The sequence below is a fragment of the Nothobranchius furzeri genome, chromosome 14 (assembly GCF_043380555.1).
Source record: "Nothobranchius furzeri strain GRZ-AD chromosome 14, NfurGRZ-RIMD1, whole genome shotgun sequence".
Lineage (NCBI taxonomy): Eukaryota > Metazoa > Chordata > Actinopteri > Cyprinodontiformes > Nothobranchiidae > Nothobranchius > Nothobranchius furzeri.
The window spans coordinates 36,318,011-36,341,659 of record NC_091754.1 but is presented as its reverse complement, the minus strand read 5'-3'; the positions used below and the strand labels follow the sequence as shown (position 1 = coordinate 36,341,659).

Here is a 23,649-nt window from a genome sequence, read left to right as displayed (position 1 = left end):
AGTAGACGGATATGGATTGCGAACTTGCACTCAGGATTTCTTATTGTATTTTAAACGGATTTCTTATTGTATTTCTAATGGATTGCTCATTGTATTTTAAATGGTTACATGTCTGTCCTATTGTGGTGCTTTTTATTGGTGTACAGCGCTTTGTTTGTCCATTTTGGCCATGTGAAAGCGCTTTATAAATAAAGTTGATTTGATTTGATTTTTAAAGCTCTTAATAATCAAGCACCATCATACATCAGTGATCTGATTGTTCCATACGTTCCTAACCGAGCACTTCGCTCTCAGACTGCAGGTCTACTGGTGGTTCCCAGAATATCTAAAAATAGGATGGGAGGCAGATCTTTTAGTTATCAGGAGTAGGGTTGGGAATCGTTTGATTTTGAACGATTCCGATTCCAATTGCTCGTTTCGATTCAGGTTCCTATCAATTCCCGATTCCGATTCTTTCAAGATATGACATGTTTTACATGAGCCAGCTAACCACAGGTCTTACTTGATGAAATAATCTTTACTTCAACATGAATTTTTATTCTATGAACAACAACATCACCTTCATTTAAGCAAAAACATGTTTTGGAGAAGGAAAAAAAGACTTGCAGAAGAAGCGACAATGATGTTCTGCTGAGCTGTGGTGGCCTCATGGAGGGAGCCATCTTCTAGCACACTGCTGCTAACCACTTAAACATTCTCCCTCTCCTGATAATAACTTTTTACTCTCTTTGACGTTGGATGTGCTACTGCTAGTTTACCCGTGTAATTATAGATTCACTAGGATAAATACAATAAAGTTTATCTCTCACCAAATAGAATATTTACTAAGAAATCACAATGTAACCATAGAAACACTACTTGGTATATATGTTGTTTGTGTGTGTGTGTGTGTGGATGTGCGCACGTGTGTGTGTGTGTGTGTGTGGATGTGCGCACGTGTGTGTGTGTGTGTGTGTGTGTGTGTGTGTGTGTGTGTGTGTGTGTGTGTGTGTGTGTGTGTGTGTGTGTGTGTGTGTGCTCTGTCTTCTCGATCCCCAGTGAGTCGTGGCATATGGCTGCTTATACTGAGCCAGGATCCTCTGGAGGTTTCTTCCTGTTAAAAGGGAGTTTTCCTCTCCACTGTGGCTAAATGCTTGCTTAGTATGAGGATTGCTGTAAAGTCACTGACACTAGTCAGTCACTCGATGCAACCTGCTGGGTTCCTTATATAGGAAACTTTTTACTGATTGGCTTAATGACCTGACCTGGATTGGAATGTTTATTATGTGAAGTGCCTTGAGACGACTCTTGTCGTGATTTGGCGCTTTATAAATAAACTTGAATTGAATTAAATTCCTTCAGCTACTCAAAGAGGTTAACTCTTTGTGGGAATGAGAATGTTTTAAAACATTCATGTGAAGTGAATGATACTTATTATAATGTGTATGTGTATACTGTGATTGGTTAGAGCACAGATTATTCAAACATTTGATTTAAACATCTTGTTCATTCAACACATATGATTATTCCGTCTTATAAGTTTTAAAGTCACGTAGGAACTTCAATGATATTAACTTTTATTCAGAGTGAGGAATGCAGCACTATGGCCCCTGCATGAGACTTGAACAAATATGTTATGGCTTCTTGTCCGATAACAAGAGCGGTGGCAGAGTTCTGGCCTTGGAGGCCAGGCAGATGTTGTTTTCGTGTCTGCAAGTGAAAGGAGACTTTCTGGTCAATTTCTAGGTGAACATTTGACCACTTGGTACTTTACAACACGGAGATCCTTCCAAAGTTGAAAAGTAGGCCCATGGAAAAATTTTTGCCAGTCCTTCAAGCCTTCAAGCATGTCTGTCCTCCACAGTCCCCGTGCAGTCTCTGTTGATTTGACCTCCAGCTCTAACAGAGAAAAGCTCCAGGAGCGCTGCTTTGCTCCAGTTTGCTGTATCATGATTCTGTTTACAAAAGCAAAACTTACGGCCGTGTTCACTTTCATTTTCAATATGATTGCCGGCCGGAGTTCAGCAGCAACTCCCCACATGATCATGGCACCTCCCTCTGTTGCGCCAAGGCACAATCGCCGTTTATCAGTCAGACAATATACCACCATACTACTACCAAGCAAGGTGGAACGAATGCAGCAAAATTTGCACATCGCCACGCCGACACAGCGCATTTATAAAAGACACACCATTGCGGTAATATTACGCCGATTTGCCGGCATGGTGTGTCTTGTAAAAAGGGCTTTTCAGTAGACGCAGTTAGACATGGAATCTTTATTTCGTTGTGGCTGTGAAGGCGGTTGTAGCTGCTCCATGACTGACTTCACAGCTTGGTAAAAAAAAATCAAAAAGCTGCTCAGTCTAGGACTCGGTACGAAGGGGAACATCTACCGCTACTGGCTAATGCTGAGCAGTGGTCAAGTAAAATTGCATGGGGCTCTACAGCAGTGGTTCCCAAACCTTTTTCTGTGAAGACCCCCTTGCCCGTGTACAAGACAAACCAGGACCCCCAACCCCTACACACATACACACATTACATATGGTCAACTACAAACTTTATACAGACCATATACAATTCATCAACCATAATTCTTGAAAAATGGAAAACTCAAGAGATATATCAATAATTTAAATATATGTATTATTTCCATACTTTATACAATTCAGACTACATCACAATAAACATGAGAGTTGTTTCTTTCTTCCCAGGTTACATAATTTTAGTATATTTGCTGTCATGGTGAGTTTGAGTATTTCAGAAAACCAACATTAGGTGCGTTTCCATTACTGGAGCTTCAGGGTAGATTTACACTAACCTACTTACATGTGCGTGTTTCCACTTGACCGGGCCGGCAGAACGGCCATGTTCAGGAACCTCCTGAGTACCTGATCAAGGGTAGGTACTCGGAGTGGCCCAGCGCCAATTAGCTGTAACTCAGTCAGAAACACTGTTTTGTTCACTGCTTTTGGTGTGTTCTGCGTGTTTTGCGCCAATCGATAACGTATCTCACAACGCAGCAGTCGCAATGTGATTACAGGGCCATGGAGATGTGACTGATAAGGGGACTGAGTTATCGGATGTCCCAGTGAATTTGCCCCTTGCTGCATTTACCCTGAATTTTCGTTAAAGGAAACACACCTATTGTGTACTAGGGTTAGGGTAAGTTAATGGGATTAGATTCGTGCCAATAGTTTCAAGAAAAATCCTTAGAAGATCAAACAAAAATGAAGAATGTGAGAGAAAAAATATATTGCAAAATATAAAAATTGTTTCAAAAGTTAAACTTACTATCTGAAACAACGTATTCATCTTTAGACTTTGCAGCTACTGGAGCTAACCTGTGTACAGCTAACTTGCTACAGAGGAAGAGCAGGGAGCAGAGCTAACAGGTGGTCAAGGGGCGCTGTTCACAGGTAAATACTCTTTTAGTGGAACTGCAGGATTTTTATAGTTTAACTCAGACAGAATCTACATGAACTATTGTGGGAAGACATTTAAACTGCATTTACATACAGATACATGTATTTTTTATTCCATGTTACTTAGACGGGCTAAACAAGTTCATACTTCTGCCTGCTCCTTTTTCAGTCAAACGGATGGTTTGTATAATGTAACTCTGACTGAATAATTATCTAGGTGAGTATGTTTGGAAATAAATTTCTTACCAGTATACAGATCTAACATTTGTTTGTCGGAACAGGACAAATCAGATTATTCCAAATCAGATTCAATGTGCTTTCTGTCACATGTATTCTGTATTCTCCATCAAAGGAATGTCATCCAGGACAGATAAATGCTTTTAATTATTTAAATCTTTACATGAACTGTATATTTTTGTCTAAAAGCTATTTCTTTTGTTTCTTTGTTTTTCTTTCTTTATAGATTGAAAACTACTGCATTGCATTACAATGGACGTGCAACACGGCCACATGCATCAACTGCAGCTGGTGAGCTAAGACACACCATAGTGTACCCAAAGTGCACTGCAGACTAGAGATGTAAGAAAATCTAAATATGGCAATATATTGCGGTATATTTTTCCAGCGATATTGTCTCAATATTCAAAAATACATAGAGTCAAACATAAAAAATACAAAGACTTTTATTACTCATTTGAATAAGCTGATTCAGATACGTAGTAAGTTTAACTTTTGAAACTTTTTGTTTTTTGCATTATATATTTTTTTCTCTCACATTCTTAATTTTTGTTTGATCTTCTAAGGGTTTTTCTTGAAATTATTGGCACGAATCTAATCCCATAGAAATTCCTCTTAACCTGCACACTATAGTGAATAAAGAAGAAGCTGAATCCTGTGATTAAGGATATAATGTGTTTCACCAAACACTGTACTGGGGTTTTATGGCCCAGCATCACTAGCCATTAGCATGAGAAAGGAAGAGTAACGGATTTATATTATCATTTTTCAACCATGTGTTCTAAATCCTGTATCGTTAGCAATATTCCCAATTCATTTTCAACAGATGTGCGTGCTGGTTTATCTGTGCTGTATATTCCTGTGATGGAATGGTGACCTGTCCAGGTGTGACCTTGTCCCTCACTCAGTGACAGCTGAAGACAAACACTGGTGCCCTGTGACCCTGATCAGGATCAGGGAAAACGGACTAAATGAAAGACTTAAATCATATATTTCTGACAGCTGATTGCTACACAGACACCAGATATTTAAAGGTGCAATGTGTAAGAATTCTACAGTAATCACAAAACAGTCTAATGTCTCCATCATCTTGGAAGGACGGTTACATGGAAGAAGGTTTCCTTCTCAGCTGGCTGGGCCGTTGTTGGTTTTTCTCCTTTCCAAAAACACAAAGGAGGGACGTGGTTACCATGTCTAATCTGTGAGCTCACCAGGTTGCCGAGCGGTAGTCTAACACTATTGGTTATCGCTGGGGGCTCATCTATAGGGGGGCGTTAGGGTGCCTTCCAACCAGTCTCACAGGAAGAAGAAGATAGGAATCACAATATATTAAAAAACTACATACAAATCTAACTGAACAATCTCTACATCATACAGACTATAAAGGCTGTGTATAATCTGAGTTTACAGTATAAAAATGTTATGTCACACTTTTACCGCAACCAAATTGTCCTGTGAAGTATTTCCTGCTCCTTTTGGGTGCAGCAATCTTTACCAGTTATTTTGTTCTATTTTGGTGTGTTTTCAGGTCTTTTGGGATGTTCACCTTGGGTTCCCATTACCAGGGATGTGTCGGTTAATGTTCTGCTGGTGATATATTTGGTGTTAATTTTGCATTGTGAGTAGCAGTTCCATTTGGAGGAATGGGACTGCAGTGCCGTTCATTTGTTTGGTTTAGAAGTTCACGGTAATTGTCAGTTCCTGTGTCCTTGCTATTGATATTGCTCCCACACAAAAGCATCAAGAACTTGGGCCAGCACAGAGATTAGATATTGGTCTGTAGTTAGTTAAAACCACTGGGATCACCTTCTTTTAATAAAGGAACAACAAGAGCTGATTTTCATACCGAGGGAATTTCAGTTTTCTCTAATGTGATGTAAAATTTGTTTGTGAGAAGCTCCACCACAAAATCAGCTGCCAGTTTCAAAAGGTAAGGATCTAGTAAACCCGGTCCAGAAAATGTTCTATGACTGAATGCTTTAAGGGCTTTGGTAATTTCCTACACAAACCAGTAAACAGTGAAAGGTCTGTGCACCATTTTCTGAAACCTGTCCTAGAGAACCAAACAGAGTCAGAAGTGTTTGATGAAGCAGCTCATAGTTTCTCATCTTATCATAAACAGAGGCAGAATCTTGTAAACGTAGATGGGTCAAGCATGGCAGCTTTTGCTCGCTGTGAGATTGAATGGTTTCTGTGAATTAGAGTATCAGTGGTGACAGATATACAATATTCAACCTTAACTTTGTTGATGAAAGGTGAATTTGTTTCTTAGTTGTCTGAAAAGAAGCCGTCACTGAGATGACCTGTTTTTCTAGGTTTGGCCAAGACCAGTTTCTATATGTATGGTGTCTGCCAGCTTGGGGTTTATCTTAAATCACACTAAAGCTAGTGTTCGTAGCATGATGTCATCAAGTAGAGGAGGAGGAGAGCCCACTTCTCCTCCCCCTACCTTTCTGGTTGTAGCTGGAAACCAAGCATGATGCTGCGCACATGCACACAAATAGCCTTGTAATGCTAACAAAGAGGTAATGTTTTCATTTTTCTGTGTTTCCACATGTGGTTATAGCAGCTGAACTATCTCCTCAGCCTTCATCAGATTCTGTAGGACAGAGAATTCTGCTGTTATGTCCTTGGGCAAGACACTTAACCCACCTTGCCTGCTGGTGGTGGTGGGAAGGACCGGTGGCGCCTGTGCTCGGCAGCCACACCTCTGTCAGTGTGCCCCAAGGCAGCTGTGGTTACATCATGGCTCATCACCATCAGTGTGTGAATGTGTGTGTGAATGGATGAATGATGCACTGTAGTGTAAAGTGCATTGGAGTCCTTACTCTGAAAGGCACTATACAAGTGCGAGGCAATTATCATTTATCATTTGCTAATCACTCATTTTAATCAAAGCTGCAGTGTTAAAGCAGGGAAACACACAAAACCCGCAGTCATGAGTGTAGCCCTCCCTGCTTTAGCTACAATGGGCTACAACAATAGTCTATTCGCGCTGAAAAAAAAAGATTTTTTTCTAAATACCCAATAAATCGTCTAAAATGGGACTAAATATTTTTGTTAAAGAATTAAATAAATTATAATGATTAATCCTACCTATTTTATTTAATTACCAAATAGAACAACTGCACATGTTGGCCAGCGTATCTGTGTACAGTTATGCGCTGTATTGGCTTTCCCATTCGTGTAGTTATAGTCACGGACACAAATTTTTTAGGGAAATTTTTCATTATGTTTAAAAAAATGTTGAGCAACAGTGAATGCAGTTTTAGTTCAGCCTTTGCTAAAAAGAAATGTCCTACTTTTGTATTGCTTTTGGCTGAATAAATTCTTACTTATAACAGTATTGCATTGGGATAGCTCAGAAGGTAGAGCAGGTCTAGTCCAGTGACCGAAGGGTTGTAGGGTCGATCCCAGCTTCAGCATGTGTGTCCAATGAGTTCATTATTTTCTAGCTTAGAAAATTTACCTAAACATGCCAGTTAGATTCCATCCAATTCCTTTAGGTTTTTTCTTAATTTTGAACATTAGGTACTATTTACACACATTTATGGGGTATAAATTCACTGATCAAATTGTTACCTCAATTTTTCTGAGTAGTTTCTGTAGATTGCTTTTTATAGTGTGTAGCACAAGGTTGAATACTTCACTATCACTTAGCTCCAATACACAAAAGATAAATGGGTTTTCATTTCCCTCCCACCTCTTCAAGTTAACTTCATTAACTTCATTAACTCAGTACAGGTCAAGTTAGCATTCATGCTAGGTTGGTGTGCATCTCATAATGCATGCTGGGAACTGGGGTGCGTTCTTACCGACACAAATCTATTGGTCAACACTCTAGGCTCACTTGAATGATTTGTTTTGCTGTGGAGGTCAGGGGAGGGACTTGGGAGAAATATGAATTACAAAACTTGACCTACTTTATATCATTGGGCAGGATCATATAGTCAAATTTAAGCATTTTTAAAGTTACTTTAACCCTCCAGGAGTGAGCACCACCTCACCCCTGCCACGTGGACCTCAAGGGATAAACCATCAACCCTGCTCAATGGCCAACTTTCTTCGCGGGGTCACCCACAAAGACAGTAGGAGGGTTAAAACTGTTCAACTATGTACCCTAGGTTTAAGGGGGCATATTTATGTACAATTTGTTTGTTATGTTGAAGACAGCTGAGCAATGGCGCAGTGGTTAGAGCTGTTGCCTTGCAGCAAGAAGGTCCTGGGTTCGCTTCCCGGCCTGGGATCTTTCTGCATGGAGTTTGCATGTTCTCCCTGTGCATGCGTGGGTTCTCTCCGGGTTCTCCGGCTTCTTCCCACAGTCCAAAAACATGACTGTTAGGTTGAATGGTCTGTCTTAACTGTGTGTGTGTGTGTGTGTGTGTGTGTGTGTGTGTGTGTGATTGTTTGTCCTGTGTGTCTCTGTGTGTCTCTGTGTTGCCCTGCGATGGACTGGCTCTCTGTCCAGGGTGTACCCCGCTTGATTGCCCATTGAAATGGTAAATGGTAAATGGCCTGTATTTGATATAGCGCCTTCTAGAGTTCTTGAAAACCCTTAAGGCGCTTTACAACACAATCAGTCATTCACCCATTCACACACACATCCACACACTGGTGGGGATGAGCTACAGTGTAGCCACAGCTGCCCTGGGGCGCACTGACAGAGGCGAGGCTGCCGAGCACTGGCGCCACCGGTCCCTCCGACCACCACCAGCAGGCAACGTGGGTTAAGTGTCTTGCCCAAGGACACAACGACAGCGACAGACTGAGCGAGGCTCGAACCTGCAACCTTCTGATCACGGGGCGAGCACTTAACTCCTGTGCCACCGTCATCCATTGACCGCTGGAGATACGCACCAGCCCCCCCGCGACCCTGTGTGGACAATGCGAGTTCAGAAAATGGATGGATGGATGGTTGAAGACATAACTTCTACAATGTTTTGACTTGGGCACCTAGTCACAGCAACAACACAACTAGTCATTGTAAAAGTCACGCTGAGATAAAAGTTTGTGGAATTATGCATTTTTAAACAGCAACCCCACATTTTTATGGATAAGTTATGTTGAAGACATAAACGTTATAAACGTTAACCTGAATGAGGGGAACCAACCTGAATGAGGGGAACCAATAAAAGACAAGAACTTTACCTTAGCCTCCTTGATGCCTGGACACAGTTTACAGACGGTGGTGACAGCCACATCCTCCGATACAATCCCATACCCATCTTCATCCACCTGTGAGAACTCTGCTGCCAGCCACTCCATCCTCATCTTGTTTCCAAGGCTGCCTTCTACTGTCACACCTCCTCCATCACCTGGTCCTCCTCCCACTCCCCCAACTCCTCCCCCAGCCCCTCCAATGATTGAAGGGTGGGCAAGAAGGTAACGCAGGCCTGTCACCCAGATGTTGGCCACATCTGCTGATAGTGCTACCAAGTCTAGAGACTGTAGGAAGTGATACAAAAGGATCAGTTTCTAGAGCAGAATGGTGAGATTTTCTGTACGATACACCTCTTGTAAATAATGGAGCTGTTACCTGGTAGTCATCCCCATGTATTATGGAGAAAGCTGCTTCCTCCGCCAAGTGATCAGACAGAGGACCATTATGGAGGAAAGTCTCTGTGCTCTTTCCTGTGCGGACCTCCCGAATACTGAAAACGTCCAGCCGTGCCCGGTCTGCGTCTTTCTTAGATGGCTCCCAATGAAGGCAGCTCAGGTCTGTGTCCAAGGTGTAAAAACGACAGTAAACTCTGGAGTTGGGTCGGATCTTCTTTAGTTCACACCCGCCTTGCATAAATGCCAGGCAGTCAGCTGCACTGCTCACCTGAAATAACAAAGTATCCACAATGTTAACAACAAAGGCTGTTTCTGTATATATATATATATATATATATATATATATATATATATATATATATATATATACATAGATACATATATATATATATATATACACACACACACATATACATTTACGTGAGGGGGCAAATTTTTCAAGATGGGTGGTGACCATGGTGGCCATTTTGAAGTCAGCCATCTTGGATCCAACTTTTGTTTTTTCAAGAGCAAGAGGGTCATGTGACACATCAAACTCATTGGGAATTTCACAATAAAAACCAATGGTGTGCTTGCTTTTAACATTACTTTATTCTTTCACGAGTTATTAACAAGTTTCTCTTTGTTCCCAGCCATTGACATGATGAAGGGGTTAACACGTAAAGAGTGAATTGAAATTGTGTTGATTTCTAGTGAACACAGTAACCGGGTCATTGCAGAGGATTTCAATGCAAGACACCCTACGAGACCACCCATCTGCATTCTACAGTTAGCAAACTGCTTGCTAAGTTTTGTGAAACGGGTTCAGTGTTGGATTTATATACGAGAGAGAAAGAGAGAGAGTACCTTCTTCTCAGATGGCATGCTGCTGAAGGACACGGTCTTCTTCCTGCCTCCACCAACTTTCTGCGCTGAAGGATCCTGGGAACACAAAGACAAACAAAGCAGCAGCAGGTCAGTCATGACAAATCCCTGATTCATAATCTAAACCACAAGATAAAAGTATTGATCCAAGTTGACCGTGCAAGTGCAGAACCAGAAACGTTCTAATAGAATGTTTTGTTCATCTTGTAGAATACGGACCTAACAAAGAACTGGCAAAGGACATGAGGAGAAAAAAGCTCTGAATTCATACTGTTAGAAATGTAGGCCATACATTTGCTAAGTAAGAAGAAAGATACCTGAGAATCTTAAAATGATTGCACTTATAAGAAAACTTTGACATCATAGAATAATATTTTATCAGAAGCTGGGACTGCTGGTGAAAAATTGCCCAAAGACATTTCCAGAATGCCATGAAACATCTCAAGATCTTATTATCTACTAATCTGAGTTCCAGTGGCGTGTCCAGATCTTTTAAAATGGGGTGGCCCAGGTGAGGCACAACTTTGTGCATGAGTGGCACCAATGGTTATGCTTTTTTTGCTTTACCCCCAAGCCTTTGTGGACAATGAAAAGCCTATTTAAAGGTAAATTAGTGTGGTGGCACCTGGGGTGGCCAATCAGATTCCAAGGGTGGCATGTGCTACCCCAGGCCACTACCTGGACACGCCCCTGTGTGGCCTTGGCTGCAAGGGAGGGCGGGGCCATGAACACTAAATTTCCCAGTGACATAGAAGAGACTGTCTCTTTTTGACCCAACCATTTTCTCATCTATTTCCTGTCTGTGCCTAATACGGGGGGGGGGGGGGGGGGGGGGGTCACGCTCAGCATGCAGAGACCAATCGTAATTTCAAATATTACGCAGTTTCTCATTGAACAAGACCTTTGATTTCCATAATGTAAAATTTACAGAAACCTTTTGAAGAATGTTTCTACAGTGGGCAGAAAAACCAAGATAAGAACATTATACAGCACACAAATGTGCAGAAACCTAGCAGTAATTACCCTTGAAAAAGAAGCAAAGACTGTCAAAAAAAGAGGAAAGGTTGACAGTTGGTGGCTCGTTGCTTTTGCTACACAAACACTGATTGATTTCCAATTCAATTACTTCAAAAGCTGGAAAAGGAAGACAAGCGAGACAAGGCAAATTAAGAGAATGAGCCTGAAAGGAAAGTTGGAGAAACAACCAATCCAGAGTAAATGAAGACTGTAGCCCTGGGACTGAATGAGAAAAATAAAACACAGATGATAGATGTAAGAGTGAAGGATGAAAGAGAACAAATGAACAAGGTTATTGTGCTGGAGCTCAGCTAGTGGAGTGGCTGTGGCAGCTGGCTCTTCACCTGCATGGGTAAACTATTCAAACAGTGCAAAGGATGGTTGAAGCAGAGCCATGAGTGGATATGGAGAATAAAACACACACACACACACACACACACACACACAAGGCGGCAGTACAAGAATGAATAACGATCCGCACTTGTATAGCGCCTTTCAGAGTCAGAGGACTCCAAAATGCTTTACACTACAGTGCATCATTCATCCATTCACACACACATTCACACACTGATGGTGATGAGCTACGATGTAGCCACAGCTGCCCTGAGGCACACTGACAGAGGCGAGGCTGCCGAGCACAGGCGCCACCGGTCCCTCTGACCACCCCCAGCAGGCAAGGGGGGTTAAGTGTCTTGCTCAAGGACACAACAGCAGATTTCTCTGTCCGAAGCCGAAATTGAACCTGCAACCTTCCGATTACTGGATAACCCGCTCAACCTGTTAAGTTACTGCTGCTCCAAAGAAATTAGTATGGTCATCACAGCAGCACAGATGGGCCCGCAGGGTGGCTGGGTACCATGTTCTCTTCCATTTATTATTTTATTATTAGATTATTTTGATTAAAAACAGAAAAAGTCACTCTTAATTTAAATAATTATGTCCACTCCCCAAGACTCCCGACGACTGGAAGCAGACTTTTTGTACTAATTATGTCTAAACATGTTAACATGACAGTCAGAAGATGTTGTTTTGGAGGCAGCTGGACTGCTTTCATGTGGCGTAAAGGAATAAAATGTGCATTTTCAAGTTGCACACCAAGACCGACCAGCAAAAACAATAAATGTTTCTTCTGTTTTCTAAAGTGTGTTTTCGCCCAATTGAAGAATTATGGCAAAAATAAAATATTATTTTTGTTATTTTTCCCTTTAGCATGGACAAAGACTGTGGTTTTATTTATGCCTTTCCTCCAAGTGTCTTAGCTGCCCTCCTGGTGTGAGGTATAGACAACACAACCACCTGCTGGCTCCAAACCTGTTACACCACCTTTGATACACATTTCTAGCAGAGTTGCATAGATTTTATATGGAATGATGTTAAAAGGCCTGTATTCGATATAGCGCCTTCTAGAGTTCTGGAACCCCTCAAGGCGCTTTACAACACAATCAGTCATTCACCCATTCACACACACATTCACACACTGATGGTGATGAGCTACGATGTAGCCACTGCTGCCCTGGGGCGCACTGACTGAGGCGAGGCTGCCGAGCACTGGCCCCACCGGTCCCTCCGACCACCACCAGCAGGCAACGTGGGTTAAATGTCTTGCCCAAGGACACAACGACAGCGACAGACTGAGCAGGGCTCGAATCTGCAACCTTCCGATGATGGGGCGAGCACTTAACTCCTGTGCCCACCGTCGCCCAATGTTAAAGATGGTAGGACTGGATTCAGCTGGTGTCTCAAACAGCAAGTTTGAAAGAGAGCAGACTTAACTGAAAATCACGTGTGAGGTGCTTTAAAAAGCCTGCAGAGGCTTTTAAAAGAGGCTTGAAGCATTTTGGCGAGGAAAGGAACCGGGCTGACTGCTCTCTGTAAACAGAACCTGACCAAATGAAGATGGACAACTTCCACAACCATTTTTTCCCAAACCTGGTTTCTGTCATGAATGTTCTTTTCATCAGTCCATTTTTGTTGTAGTGCTCATATTTTTCATCAGTTTAATATTGACTGAAGAAAATAGTACAAAAGAATAAAATATGAAAAAGGAAAATGAGCAGCAGCTCCTGTCAGCATTCACACTAGCAGTAATTACTCTGGAAGAAAGGCCGCTACAATTGCACACTTTAGTCCTCTGGACATTTTCCTGAAGGCTGGGTAGAAAATCTGAAAAACTACATACAGAGTGAATACAACAATAAATGATCTGTGTTTGCACATGACACCCTTCTGTAACATCTCTACATGCACATCTTTATTATTAGTATGGGTATTATTATAGCAGCTGTATACAAAGCGCTGCAGTCACAGAAGACAAAGTCTAAAAACAACAAGAAGCAATAAAAACATAAACATCATGGAAAGATTATCAATTTAAAAAGCACATTAGAGAACAGTTAAACAAAGGTAGATAAGACATAAAACTGTCATCTGTCCATAACAATTTAACCTTTAAAGTGACAGTGTGTATTTCCCCTGGCGAAAGGGGGCAGTATCTCAGTATTTTTGTGTTTGAGTAAGACCTTACCAACAGATGGCCATTAGGGTCAAAAATCCCTGGGAGAGCAACCTCCAGCTAAATGAGAAGCACACCAGACTCCCTTTCATCAGTGGCAACGAGTGAAGAGGTAAACGTGTAAAACAGCGTTGATGAATGGTGAACGTTCTGTAACCGTTTGTTACAAATCAGTATAAGCGTTTTGTCCTCACGGGTTCCCCAAATGTAAACATGGCGTCTAATATGGCACTGCCCAGAGACTGGATCCGCTCCCATGTATTTTAGACCCGTGGTTTTATGTTACTAAGCTGCAAACATTTTCTAACAACTGGGCATCAAACAATTCTTTTTCACCAAGATTTTGATGGATACTTCCAGAGATTAATGGAAAAACTACACATTGTCTATTTAAAAGACTGAGTTAAAAAATTGGTTTTCAGTTTAGCTTTAAACTCATCAACCGAGTATTCCTGTCTGATGTCCTGAGGTAAAGTGCTATAGGAACGGAGCATGGATAGCAAAACCATACCTAAAGTTTGCCATTTCAATCACGGAAATGTAAACAGCTGCATTTAGCACTAGTTGGAGAAGTTAAAAACTTTCCATGGGAAGTCAAGAGAAGAGTGCACTGCAATATTCAATCACTGTGGTGACAAAAGCATGAACAAGGACTTCTGAATCAGAATCAGAAGGGTTTTATTACCATACGTGGGAGAATCACAACATTAGGAAATAGCTGCATTACTTGGTGCAAAAAAAGAAAGATAAAAATAAGAGATGAGCAAATATATAGGAAGTAAGAAAATAATCATGATAAAATTATCATATAAAGTGGCAATACTTAGAGAAACGGCTACTGTTTAGGTACTAGTCGAAGCGGATCAGTTCAGGTACAAACACAACACCGGGTCATGTGACTCTAACCAAGCGACAGGAGTAGGCAGCCCTAGGATTGTCGTTCATGTTCTTGTAGCGAGACATTCTGGTCTGAATGGATCTGACCCTCCTGCCAGATAGGAGAGAGTCAAAAAGACTGTTTCCAGGGTGACACGGATCAGCTGTGATCAGACCTGCACCCCTCAATGTCCCGCAGGTGTACAGGTCCTGTATGGAGAGGAGTTTGCAGCCAATGACCTTCTCAGAAGAAGACAATCTGTATGCCTCTCGAGATAAAAATCAAGAGGTGCTTCACAAAAAAAAAAAAAAGAATTATAAAAATAAATTCATAGTAAAGTATAAAAAGATTTTTAAAATGAGTAAAATATTAAAAGGAGAAAAGAACAAAAAACATAAGGAAAGGGAGAGAGAAAATGAATAGGAAATAGGAAAATCAAGTCGGTCCTGGGAAAGGCAGAATAAGAGCAGAATAAGGAGAGGGTGATGAAGGTCACACAAGAACCAGCTTGAACAGGTGAGTTTTCAGCTGCTTTTTAAAGGAGTCCACTGAGTCCACTGATCTCAGGCTCAGGGGGAGAGAGTTCCAGAGTTTGGGGGCCACAGCAGCAAATGATCTGTCACCTTTGGTCTTTAGCCTGGTGCTGCACAACCAGTAGGCTTTGGTCACTGTAGGGTAGTAGGGGGTGCTTCAATTGACGCACTAACGCTGCAAAGCTCTATGGGATTTGTAGTCTTTGTGGCCAAATGGGCTTGCGGGCCAGTATTTGGTATTTGATCCTGTGGGTCATATATAAATAGACCGAAGGCCTGAGTTTGGCACCAGTGCTCTACTGGATTAAGATGCGGTGACTGTCGAGACCATTTGAGTACAGTGAACTAATTGTCATGTCAAAGAAACCAGTCTGAGATGAGTCCAGCTTAATGACATGGTGCATTATCCTGCTGAAAGTGGCCATCAGAATACGGGTACACTGTGGTCATAAAGGGATGGACATGACCAGCAACAATACTCGGGTAGGCTGTGGAGTAGCAACGATGATCAATTAGTACTAAGGGGCCCAAGAAAATGTTCCCCACACCATTACACCACCACCACCAGTGTGAACCTTTGATACAAGGCAGGATGGACCTATGCTTTCATGTTTTCAAATTCTGACCCTACTATCTGAATGTCGCAGCAGAAATCAAGACTCATCAGACCAGGTAACATTTCTCCAATCTTCTTTTGTCCAATTTTGGTGAGCCTATGTGACTTGTAGCCTCAGTTTCCTATTAGCTGACAGGAGCAGCACTTGGTGGGGTCTTCTGCTGCTGTAGCCCATCTGCCTCAAGGTTCGACATGTTGTGCCGAGATGCTCTTCTGCATTCTTTGGTTGTATTTGAGTTACTGTTGCCTTTCAGCTCGAACCAGTCTGGCCATTCTCCTCTGACCTCTGGCATCAACAAGTCATTTTTGCCCACCGAACTGCCGCTCACTGGATGTTTTCCCATTTTTGGACCATTCTCTGTAGACCCTTGAGATGGTTGTGCGTCACAATCCCAGAAGATCAGCAGTTTCTGAAATACTCAGACCAGCCCGTCTGGCGCAAACAACCATGCCATGTTCAAAGTCACTTAAATTAATTTTCTTCCCCATTCTGAAGCCCAGTTTGAACTGCAGCAGATCGTCTTGACCATGTCAACATGCCTTAATGCACTTAGTTGCCACCATGTGACTGGCTGGTTAGTTGTTTTAGTGTTATCGACCAGTTGGACTGGTGCACCTAATACAGTACAAAATGGATGAAATCCCACCATCTCCAACTCAACCTCTCTAAAACTGAACTACTTGTCATCCCAGCAAAACCATCCATACAGCACAATATCTCAATCCAAAATGATTTACTATCTCTGGCTCCTTCAAAGGCAGTTCGAAATCTGTGTGTTGTGATTGATGAACACCTGACCTTTAAAGATCATGTTACCTCTGTTGCTCATTCATGCCGCTTTGCGCTGTATAACATACGAAAGAGACCATACCTAACACAACATGCCACCCAGCTCCTGGTGCAATCTACTGTCATCTCCCGCCTCGATTACTGCAATACCCTTCTAACTGGTCTTCCAGGCTGTACTGTGAGACCTCTTCAAATGGTCCAGAACGCAGCAGCGCGTCTGGTCTTCAATCAGACAAAAAGAGAACACGTCACCCCTCTGTTCATTAAGCTCCACTGGCTACCGCTAGCAGCACGCATCAAATTCAAATTGCTAACACTAGCATACAAAGTCCGAGATGGTACGGCTCCCATCTACCTGAATTCTCTTGCAAAGGCTTACGTCTCGGCCCGGCCGCTCCGGTCATCACAGGATCGTCGGCTAGCAGTGCCTACACCACGCTCAGGACAATCCAGACTCTTCTCATGCATTGTTCCACAAATGTGGAATGACCTTCCAAACACTACCAGAACAGCGGCTTCCTTTTCAATTTTCAAGAAACTCCTGAAGACCCTGCTCTTCAGAGAGCATCTTCTAAACTAGCACCCTCCCTGCACCTGTCCCCCTTCTCTACTGTCCACTCCTTGTTCTCTCCTCTCCATGATTGATGTCAAGTTGTTGTTGTTGTTGTTGTTGTTGTTAGCCTCAAGGGCAACATGCCGATTATCACTTGTAAGTCGTTTTGGACAAAAGCGTCTGCTAAATACATAAACATAAACATAAACATAAAGTGTCCAGTGAATTTAGAAGCTAAGTCTGAGCATTCAACATTATAATCTAATAAACCTGTGCAGAAATCAGGATGCTTTAGTCCATCATGGTGTCCTTCTGAAGCTCATGACAAACTGGGACATTTATATAAAAATCCACTGAAACCACTTTTGACCTGCACATGCTCTGCTGTTACTTACAGCTCATTGGTTTAATCCAGTGAGCAATGCACTCACCTAGTGCTCACGAACACCTGGTATCATAAATCCAACCTCAATCTGATCCAATGATCTGGCTAATAATCTGCCAGCTCACTGGCAATAGGTTACCACAACAGATTATTGCACTGCCACAACATTCAGTCTAATCCAGAGCACAGCACAGGCCTGGTTTGCAAAAATACACGTGTGTGACATGACACAAAAAAAACTGCTCTGAAGACAGAAAGTAAAATTTTGTAGCATACTTAACTTCTTTAAAATTGATGTTTCATCAACTTTATTGGTCTAAAGGACTTTGATGAATTGTCCAATTCAATTCACTTTTATTTCTACAGCACCTTCCACACACTTCTCAAAAGCCCAAGGTGCTGAAAATCGTCATAAAAGACATAAAAGGCACTTGAACGGAAATAGGCACATTGACAAACACCTAACAACCTAAATGGAGTCTAAATGACAGAAAGTCTGTTGGCAACACAATAAATTTGTGAAAATGATATTAGTATAATGCACACAATTTGTATGATGACACAATTTAATAATTTGTTGGATCACCTTTGAATAAAGCACATACTCTATGTGGCATTGTTTCGATAAGCTTCTGCAATGTCACAAGATTCATTTCCACCCAGTGTTGCATTATTTTTCACCAGAACAAAGCCTTCTTGAGCACATCCCGAACATTCTCAATAGACGTGTTTCCATTGTCAGAATTTCGGGGAAAATTCTGGGAAAATTGACCTGGAGACTAGATGCATTGGTCCTCTCAGCTGTTTTGGCTCCATTGAAATTCAGCCCTTTCAGGCCTTTGCACAGGCGTACGCATATCACGACTGCTTCAGCGGGGAGTGATGTCACTGATCAGTGGCAAAAAGCATCCACAGTAACATTAAAAGTTTAATTCTGTCAAACTACGTCATAACTTAATGAAACGGCAGCTGCGTAATGTAAAATGTGGCGTTTAAAGTCTCTTTCCAGAGTATTTCTCTCATCCGATGGCACCATCTAGTGGCTGGCAAGCATTTCACACAAAAAGTCTGTCGCTCTTTTTTTAGGATGGCGACTTCACGTTTCTGTACTTCTGTAGCCGACAAACAGAGCTAAAACATGTTGTTTTGTTGTACGAGTATTATTCTCATGTCATGCTGTGTTTTCATATATTTATATTTTAAAGACTTTCTTGTCCGTGAAAGGTTCACCAACTCTGCATCAGCCGAGGTATTCCTTAAATTTGAAGCATGTAAGTGGTAGTCTAACGCTGTTGGCTAGTTCTGGAAGGCGCTCAGTTTCCTATTGCACGGAGCTCTGCGAGACAGGGGGCGTGGTGAGCAAAAATTTCTAAAAAGCCATATTGCTTATATTATATCACAGTACATGATAAGATAATCACTTTTACGAATTTCTGAAAAACCATTCATAATTTCTGAAAGTAGAAAACTCCAGAAAGCTACTTTAGTGACCATAAAAAGCTCCGTTTTTTTCCGGCGCACTGTGAAATAACAAAGACCCATGTACTACGTTGTTATGGAGAAATTTGGCCCGGTGTTAGGAGCTTTACTAACGCTGGTTATTTTGCACGGCATCTGTTTCCAATCCGTGTGAGTTAACCAAAAGTTCCACCCAGCTACGCCCCCGGGCTGTTTCAAGTACTTACCCCCATCAGGTCCTGAAAAGGGCCGTTCAGCCGGTGTCGGTACAGGATCTGCTCGGGTGCAAGATCGGCTCGGGGTCCTTCGACTGCCGATGACGTCAAAGTACGGCAAACCCACTCGGACAAAATACACTACACATCTTTACACCGTTGGAAAGCATTTAGCAGTTTCGTTATTAAAATAATGTTTCTTACGACGTAAGTTTGTGTTTATAATGGTATTTGTAAAATAAAACACTATATTATATTCATAATGTTGAACTCCTCTTTGAGCACATCCCTTGAAGGATCATAGGTATTAGCAACACCTGTGAAATTGTATTTGCAGGAAAGAAGTGTGTCCCGTTTATTGAAGTATTTTGTGTTTAATTTTTGACGTCTTGTCCATGCGTAGTTCAGTTACGCTCATAGCTGCTAGCCAAAACTCTGGAGTTGAAAGTTTTCTGGCTTTACTAAAATACCTGTCTGTACTTATTTGATTGATGGTAGTTTTACTTTCTATTAGACTCCAAATGTAATCATTTGGCACGTTTCTAATTCATAATTTGTAAGAATGTAATCGGTGATATTAGCATTAGCATTTCTATGGGTTTTTCCACGTATATTAGCATTGCGCTAACCACTCGCTGCCAAATTGCAGCCTTTGCGATTAGAAATTCTCCTTTTGTCACATCGCAATTTAATTGCACATGCAGTTAATCGTTCAGCCCTAATATACATGCAGCTCTATGCTAAAAGTGTATTTTCAAAGAGGTAATGATGGATTTCTTTGTAAAAGTTGTCCATGTTTCCAACAGAAAGATTTGCCTGGACCAACGTAACATGATTACATAATTCCGTAAGGTTCATGTTCAGCCAATCAACTACTTTGACGTCAACGGCAGTCAACGGACCCCGAGCCGATCTTGCACCCGAGCCGATCTTGCACCCGAGCAGATCTTGTACCGACACCGGCCCTGTCAGGAAGTTCCTGTAAATTTACCCTGAAAATGCACCTACTAGGGTTAAGACAAGCATGGGACAAAATGACAAGGGCAAGGACCACAAGCCATGGTGTTCGTTCGTTCGTTCGTTCGTTCGTTCATTCACTCATTCATAGCATGGATGTTCCTAGTACATACTGGAATGTGAGTGGTACTCCAACATTCTTCTTGATGGTTTCTTATCAAAAACCCGTTAGCAGGTCAGGCTAGCATTATCAGTGGGTCCCCTCACCATTGTTCAGTGGTTAGCATAACTGTGACCAACGTTTATAAATTACTGATGCTGAGGTGGGTTTGGACATACAAATTTAAGGGGGGGTGTCTAGGCTTATGACCTGTTAACCATTTAAGACCTGCCATAGAACAAGTTGCCAGACCTTATATTTACATTTTTACAGGCTGAAATGCCATTTTTTGGAGTATTTCAACTTGCTATACATCAATACAACCCTTACATTCTAAATTTTAATAATATATATTCAAAGTGTTCATAGCAACAAAATACTTGACTAAAAAGTGCAATTATCCATACAGAAACAAAAAATAATTTAATGTTTTTACACGTTTTTGATTATACAGAAAGGTCACACCTTTATCCCTCAAAATTGTCAATGAAAAAAATTGCACACAATCCTTTCAAACAACAACAAATTTATTTGAAGTGCTTCCATAATTTACTTTTTGAGATACACTCATTTAAATAATCTGTAAAAAAAACGAAAACATAAATAATAATCAGCAGCAGTCTAAAATTATAATGTTGAATATTTGTAGCTAATTCTTCAGTAGTATAAAGTTTTCCTTTTCTCTCACGAATAATAATAACAATAACAAAGAATATTGCATACCATTTGGCAGGTCCGTGATTCATCAAAATGTTCGTGGTGGTGTGTGTGTGTGTGTGTGTGTGTGTGTGTGTGTGTGTGTGTGTGTGTGTGTGTGTGTGTGTGTGTGTGTGTGTGTGTGTGTGTGTGTGTGTCGGAAGTTTGTAGTGGGTGTCTGATGTGTGTAGGATGTGTTTGTCTACATGTATTATTGTGACAAAGCACAAGAAAAAGCCAAAAGACTGGGACTACAAAGAACTACAATTTGCGGGAAAATGACATCAAAGCAGGTGATTGGGTGGCTCATAATCATGTGAAAGTTCAAGTTGACAATGTGATGACGTTTATTCTAGCATGTGAAGCCCTGTGAGCTGCAGATCAGAACGACACGAGCATCTGTGTGCTGTTCTTATTTGCGCATTTTGGTTGTCTTTTGCTAACTCATTAGCGGAAATACGCAGCTCTCTGGACATGTTCAGTAGTGATGCGTACCGAATTCTGTACTTTTTAAGGTACCGACCGAATTCCATAGTACCGACTGAGCAGCAATTCACGTCATTTGAAACGGTGCCTCGTTTCGGTACCCGTCCTTTATAACAAGAAGTTGCCTAGACCGCTGCGCATGCGCAAGAGCGTTATGTCGTCGGTCGCTGCGAGCCAGTTGTAAACAGAGCAGCATGGTAGAAAGAACGCATGCTAAAGCTTGGGTCCACTTCACTAAATGTGATGGATAACTGGGTGATGATGAAACCAGCGACAACGATCTAAGTGAGACATCCTCATCTTAATCTGCTCCGGTAGGTAAATAAAATGTTTAATATAACGTTAGCTTGATTTGCTAGCTTCCGTTCTGCTAATGGTGCGTTCGCTTTGTCCTCGGAACTCCGAATTTCCGACTTGAAGAACATGAACGCGCTCTAAAGTTTGGCTTCACTTTACTAAATGCAACGGGTGATTGGGTGAAGATGAAACCAGCGACAACGATCTAAGTGTGAGGCATCATTGTTTTAATCTGCTCCAGCAGTTAAATAAACTGTTTAAGATAACGTTAGCTTGATAAATTAGCTTCCATTGCCACCAATGTTATCAGCTAATGGTACGTTTGCTTTCTCCTTGGAAATTCTAACTTCCCAGTAGGAAAAATCAGATGAAAAAGGACGGCAAAAGGAATGAAGATACACAGTAAATTTAGTTCACAGTAAAGATGTTTGCTTCAGTTTAATTATCAGCTTATAAAACTACAAGGACGATGTTAAAATACAAACAGTTGTATGTTATTTATCATGATATTTATCAAATATGGTTATATATTGAGAAAAATATATATTTATTTATAAAAGAGAATTAAAATATTAAACACTCAAAAGTATCTAAAATTGGTACCGTTATGTACTGGTCTTGATTCCTAGGTACCGGGAAATAGTACCGAATCGATTCCACTGTCAAAATTGTGTGAAATTTAAGTGCAACTACACCGGTTTAATACGCAAAAAAAAAAAAAAAACCTTTTGTTCTAACTTATGTTGTTTCAGTTTTACAAGCATTTGAACACAGATATGCAAATGGGAGCGCAGGCGCTCCCGCCGGTTTAAAGGGTTAAACTGACTTTTCTCAGAGCTAACGGTTTCTCGGTGGCCGTGCAGCGATACAACACGGGAAAGAATCAGAGACGGCGGAAGCTTCTGGTCTGCTACATTAGACAACCCAAGCTGCCTTTCCTCAACTACAAAGTAAAAGTGGTTTAAATCCTAGGACATCTTTAAACTACCAAAATCTCATCTTTTACTTCAACATCATACTATCATTTTACTTCAGCACATACACACAACACAGAGGCAGCTTGGTGGATAAGGCAGAGTGTGCTGGGGAAGGAAATGGAGCCCGTGTGGACAAAACTAAAAACAGAAACAAAAAGCAAATAAATCTGATTAACACTTTGAAGGAGTAGTGTGAAAGCAGAATGAGTAATTGATATCCATGTGTGGAAATGACTGTGTGGGAGTTTTTAGAGATATGACAGTACATTCCTGAGAGACTCTACTTAACTGTGTTGCTCAAAAACAAGTGTTATTTCAACCCTATAATTCCTACACGTGTGAAAGTCTTTTCCTACATGGAATAGACGCTGCTGGTCTGTGAATGCATCACGTCATTTACTAGAACAGATTCATCTGTGTGTGTGTGTGTGTGTGTGTGTGTGTGTGTGTGTGTGTGTGTGTGTGTTTTGTGCTATTTAATCAGTAATTAACTACTTTCAATAAAGATCAGAAAAAACTGACTAAATTCAGTATTTTTTTAAAGGGACATGATGGAAGTTTGACAGCCAAAAGATGTATAGAAATAATAAATGTCTTCTTCATACATTCTCCTGCAATGCCCTGGTCCTGTAGAATGAGCCCTGGCATTTTTACTGTGATTGCCTGTTTTTCTGTAAAATCACAGAAAAAGAGAGCTGCTCAGGTCGAGCAGGCTGCGTCATGCGCGTTCACACTCAGGCATCGCCCGTAGCATTTGCTATCCGTAGCTTTAGCAGCAGAGAGAGAGGTAGTGCCACTTTGTTGCTGTTCCTACACCTAGTGACAAAGCTAGCTACATTTCTGAGGACCCTTAGCTACTTTCTGTAGAACTTTCTTCTAGATATTTCCTGTAAATTAGCAACAAAATAGCCATTTTTGCTCTGAACGTTCTTTGGTTTGACGTTGTTTCAGCTGTCATCAAGGATATAAAAGTTACAGATACAATGAATGTTACTAGATTGTAGCTCACCTTGTAAGATGTCTGACTCACTTTCAGAGACTTTTTCCAAACTTTTTACTCAC

At 41.3% G+C, this 23,649-nt stretch overlaps 1 protein-coding gene across 1 annotated transcript in view; it reads right to left on the bottom strand.

The window, feature by feature from the left end:
• plcl1 (phospholipase C like 1) overlaps nucleotides 1-23,649 on the bottom strand; it is a 228,117-nt gene that overhangs the window by 59,026 nt on the left and 145,442 nt on the right. The window contains exons 2-4 of the mRNA XM_054746563.2: nucleotides 10,041-10,115; nucleotides 9,175-9,462; nucleotides 8,787-9,083 (exon numbers count right to left, since the gene is read on the bottom strand). Of these exons, the coding sequence (XP_054602538.1) occupies nucleotides 8,787-9,083; nucleotides 9,175-9,462; nucleotides 10,041-10,115 (660 nt within the window). The remainder of the gene's footprint in view (nucleotides 1-8,786; nucleotides 9,084-9,174; nucleotides 9,463-10,040; nucleotides 10,116-23,649) is intronic.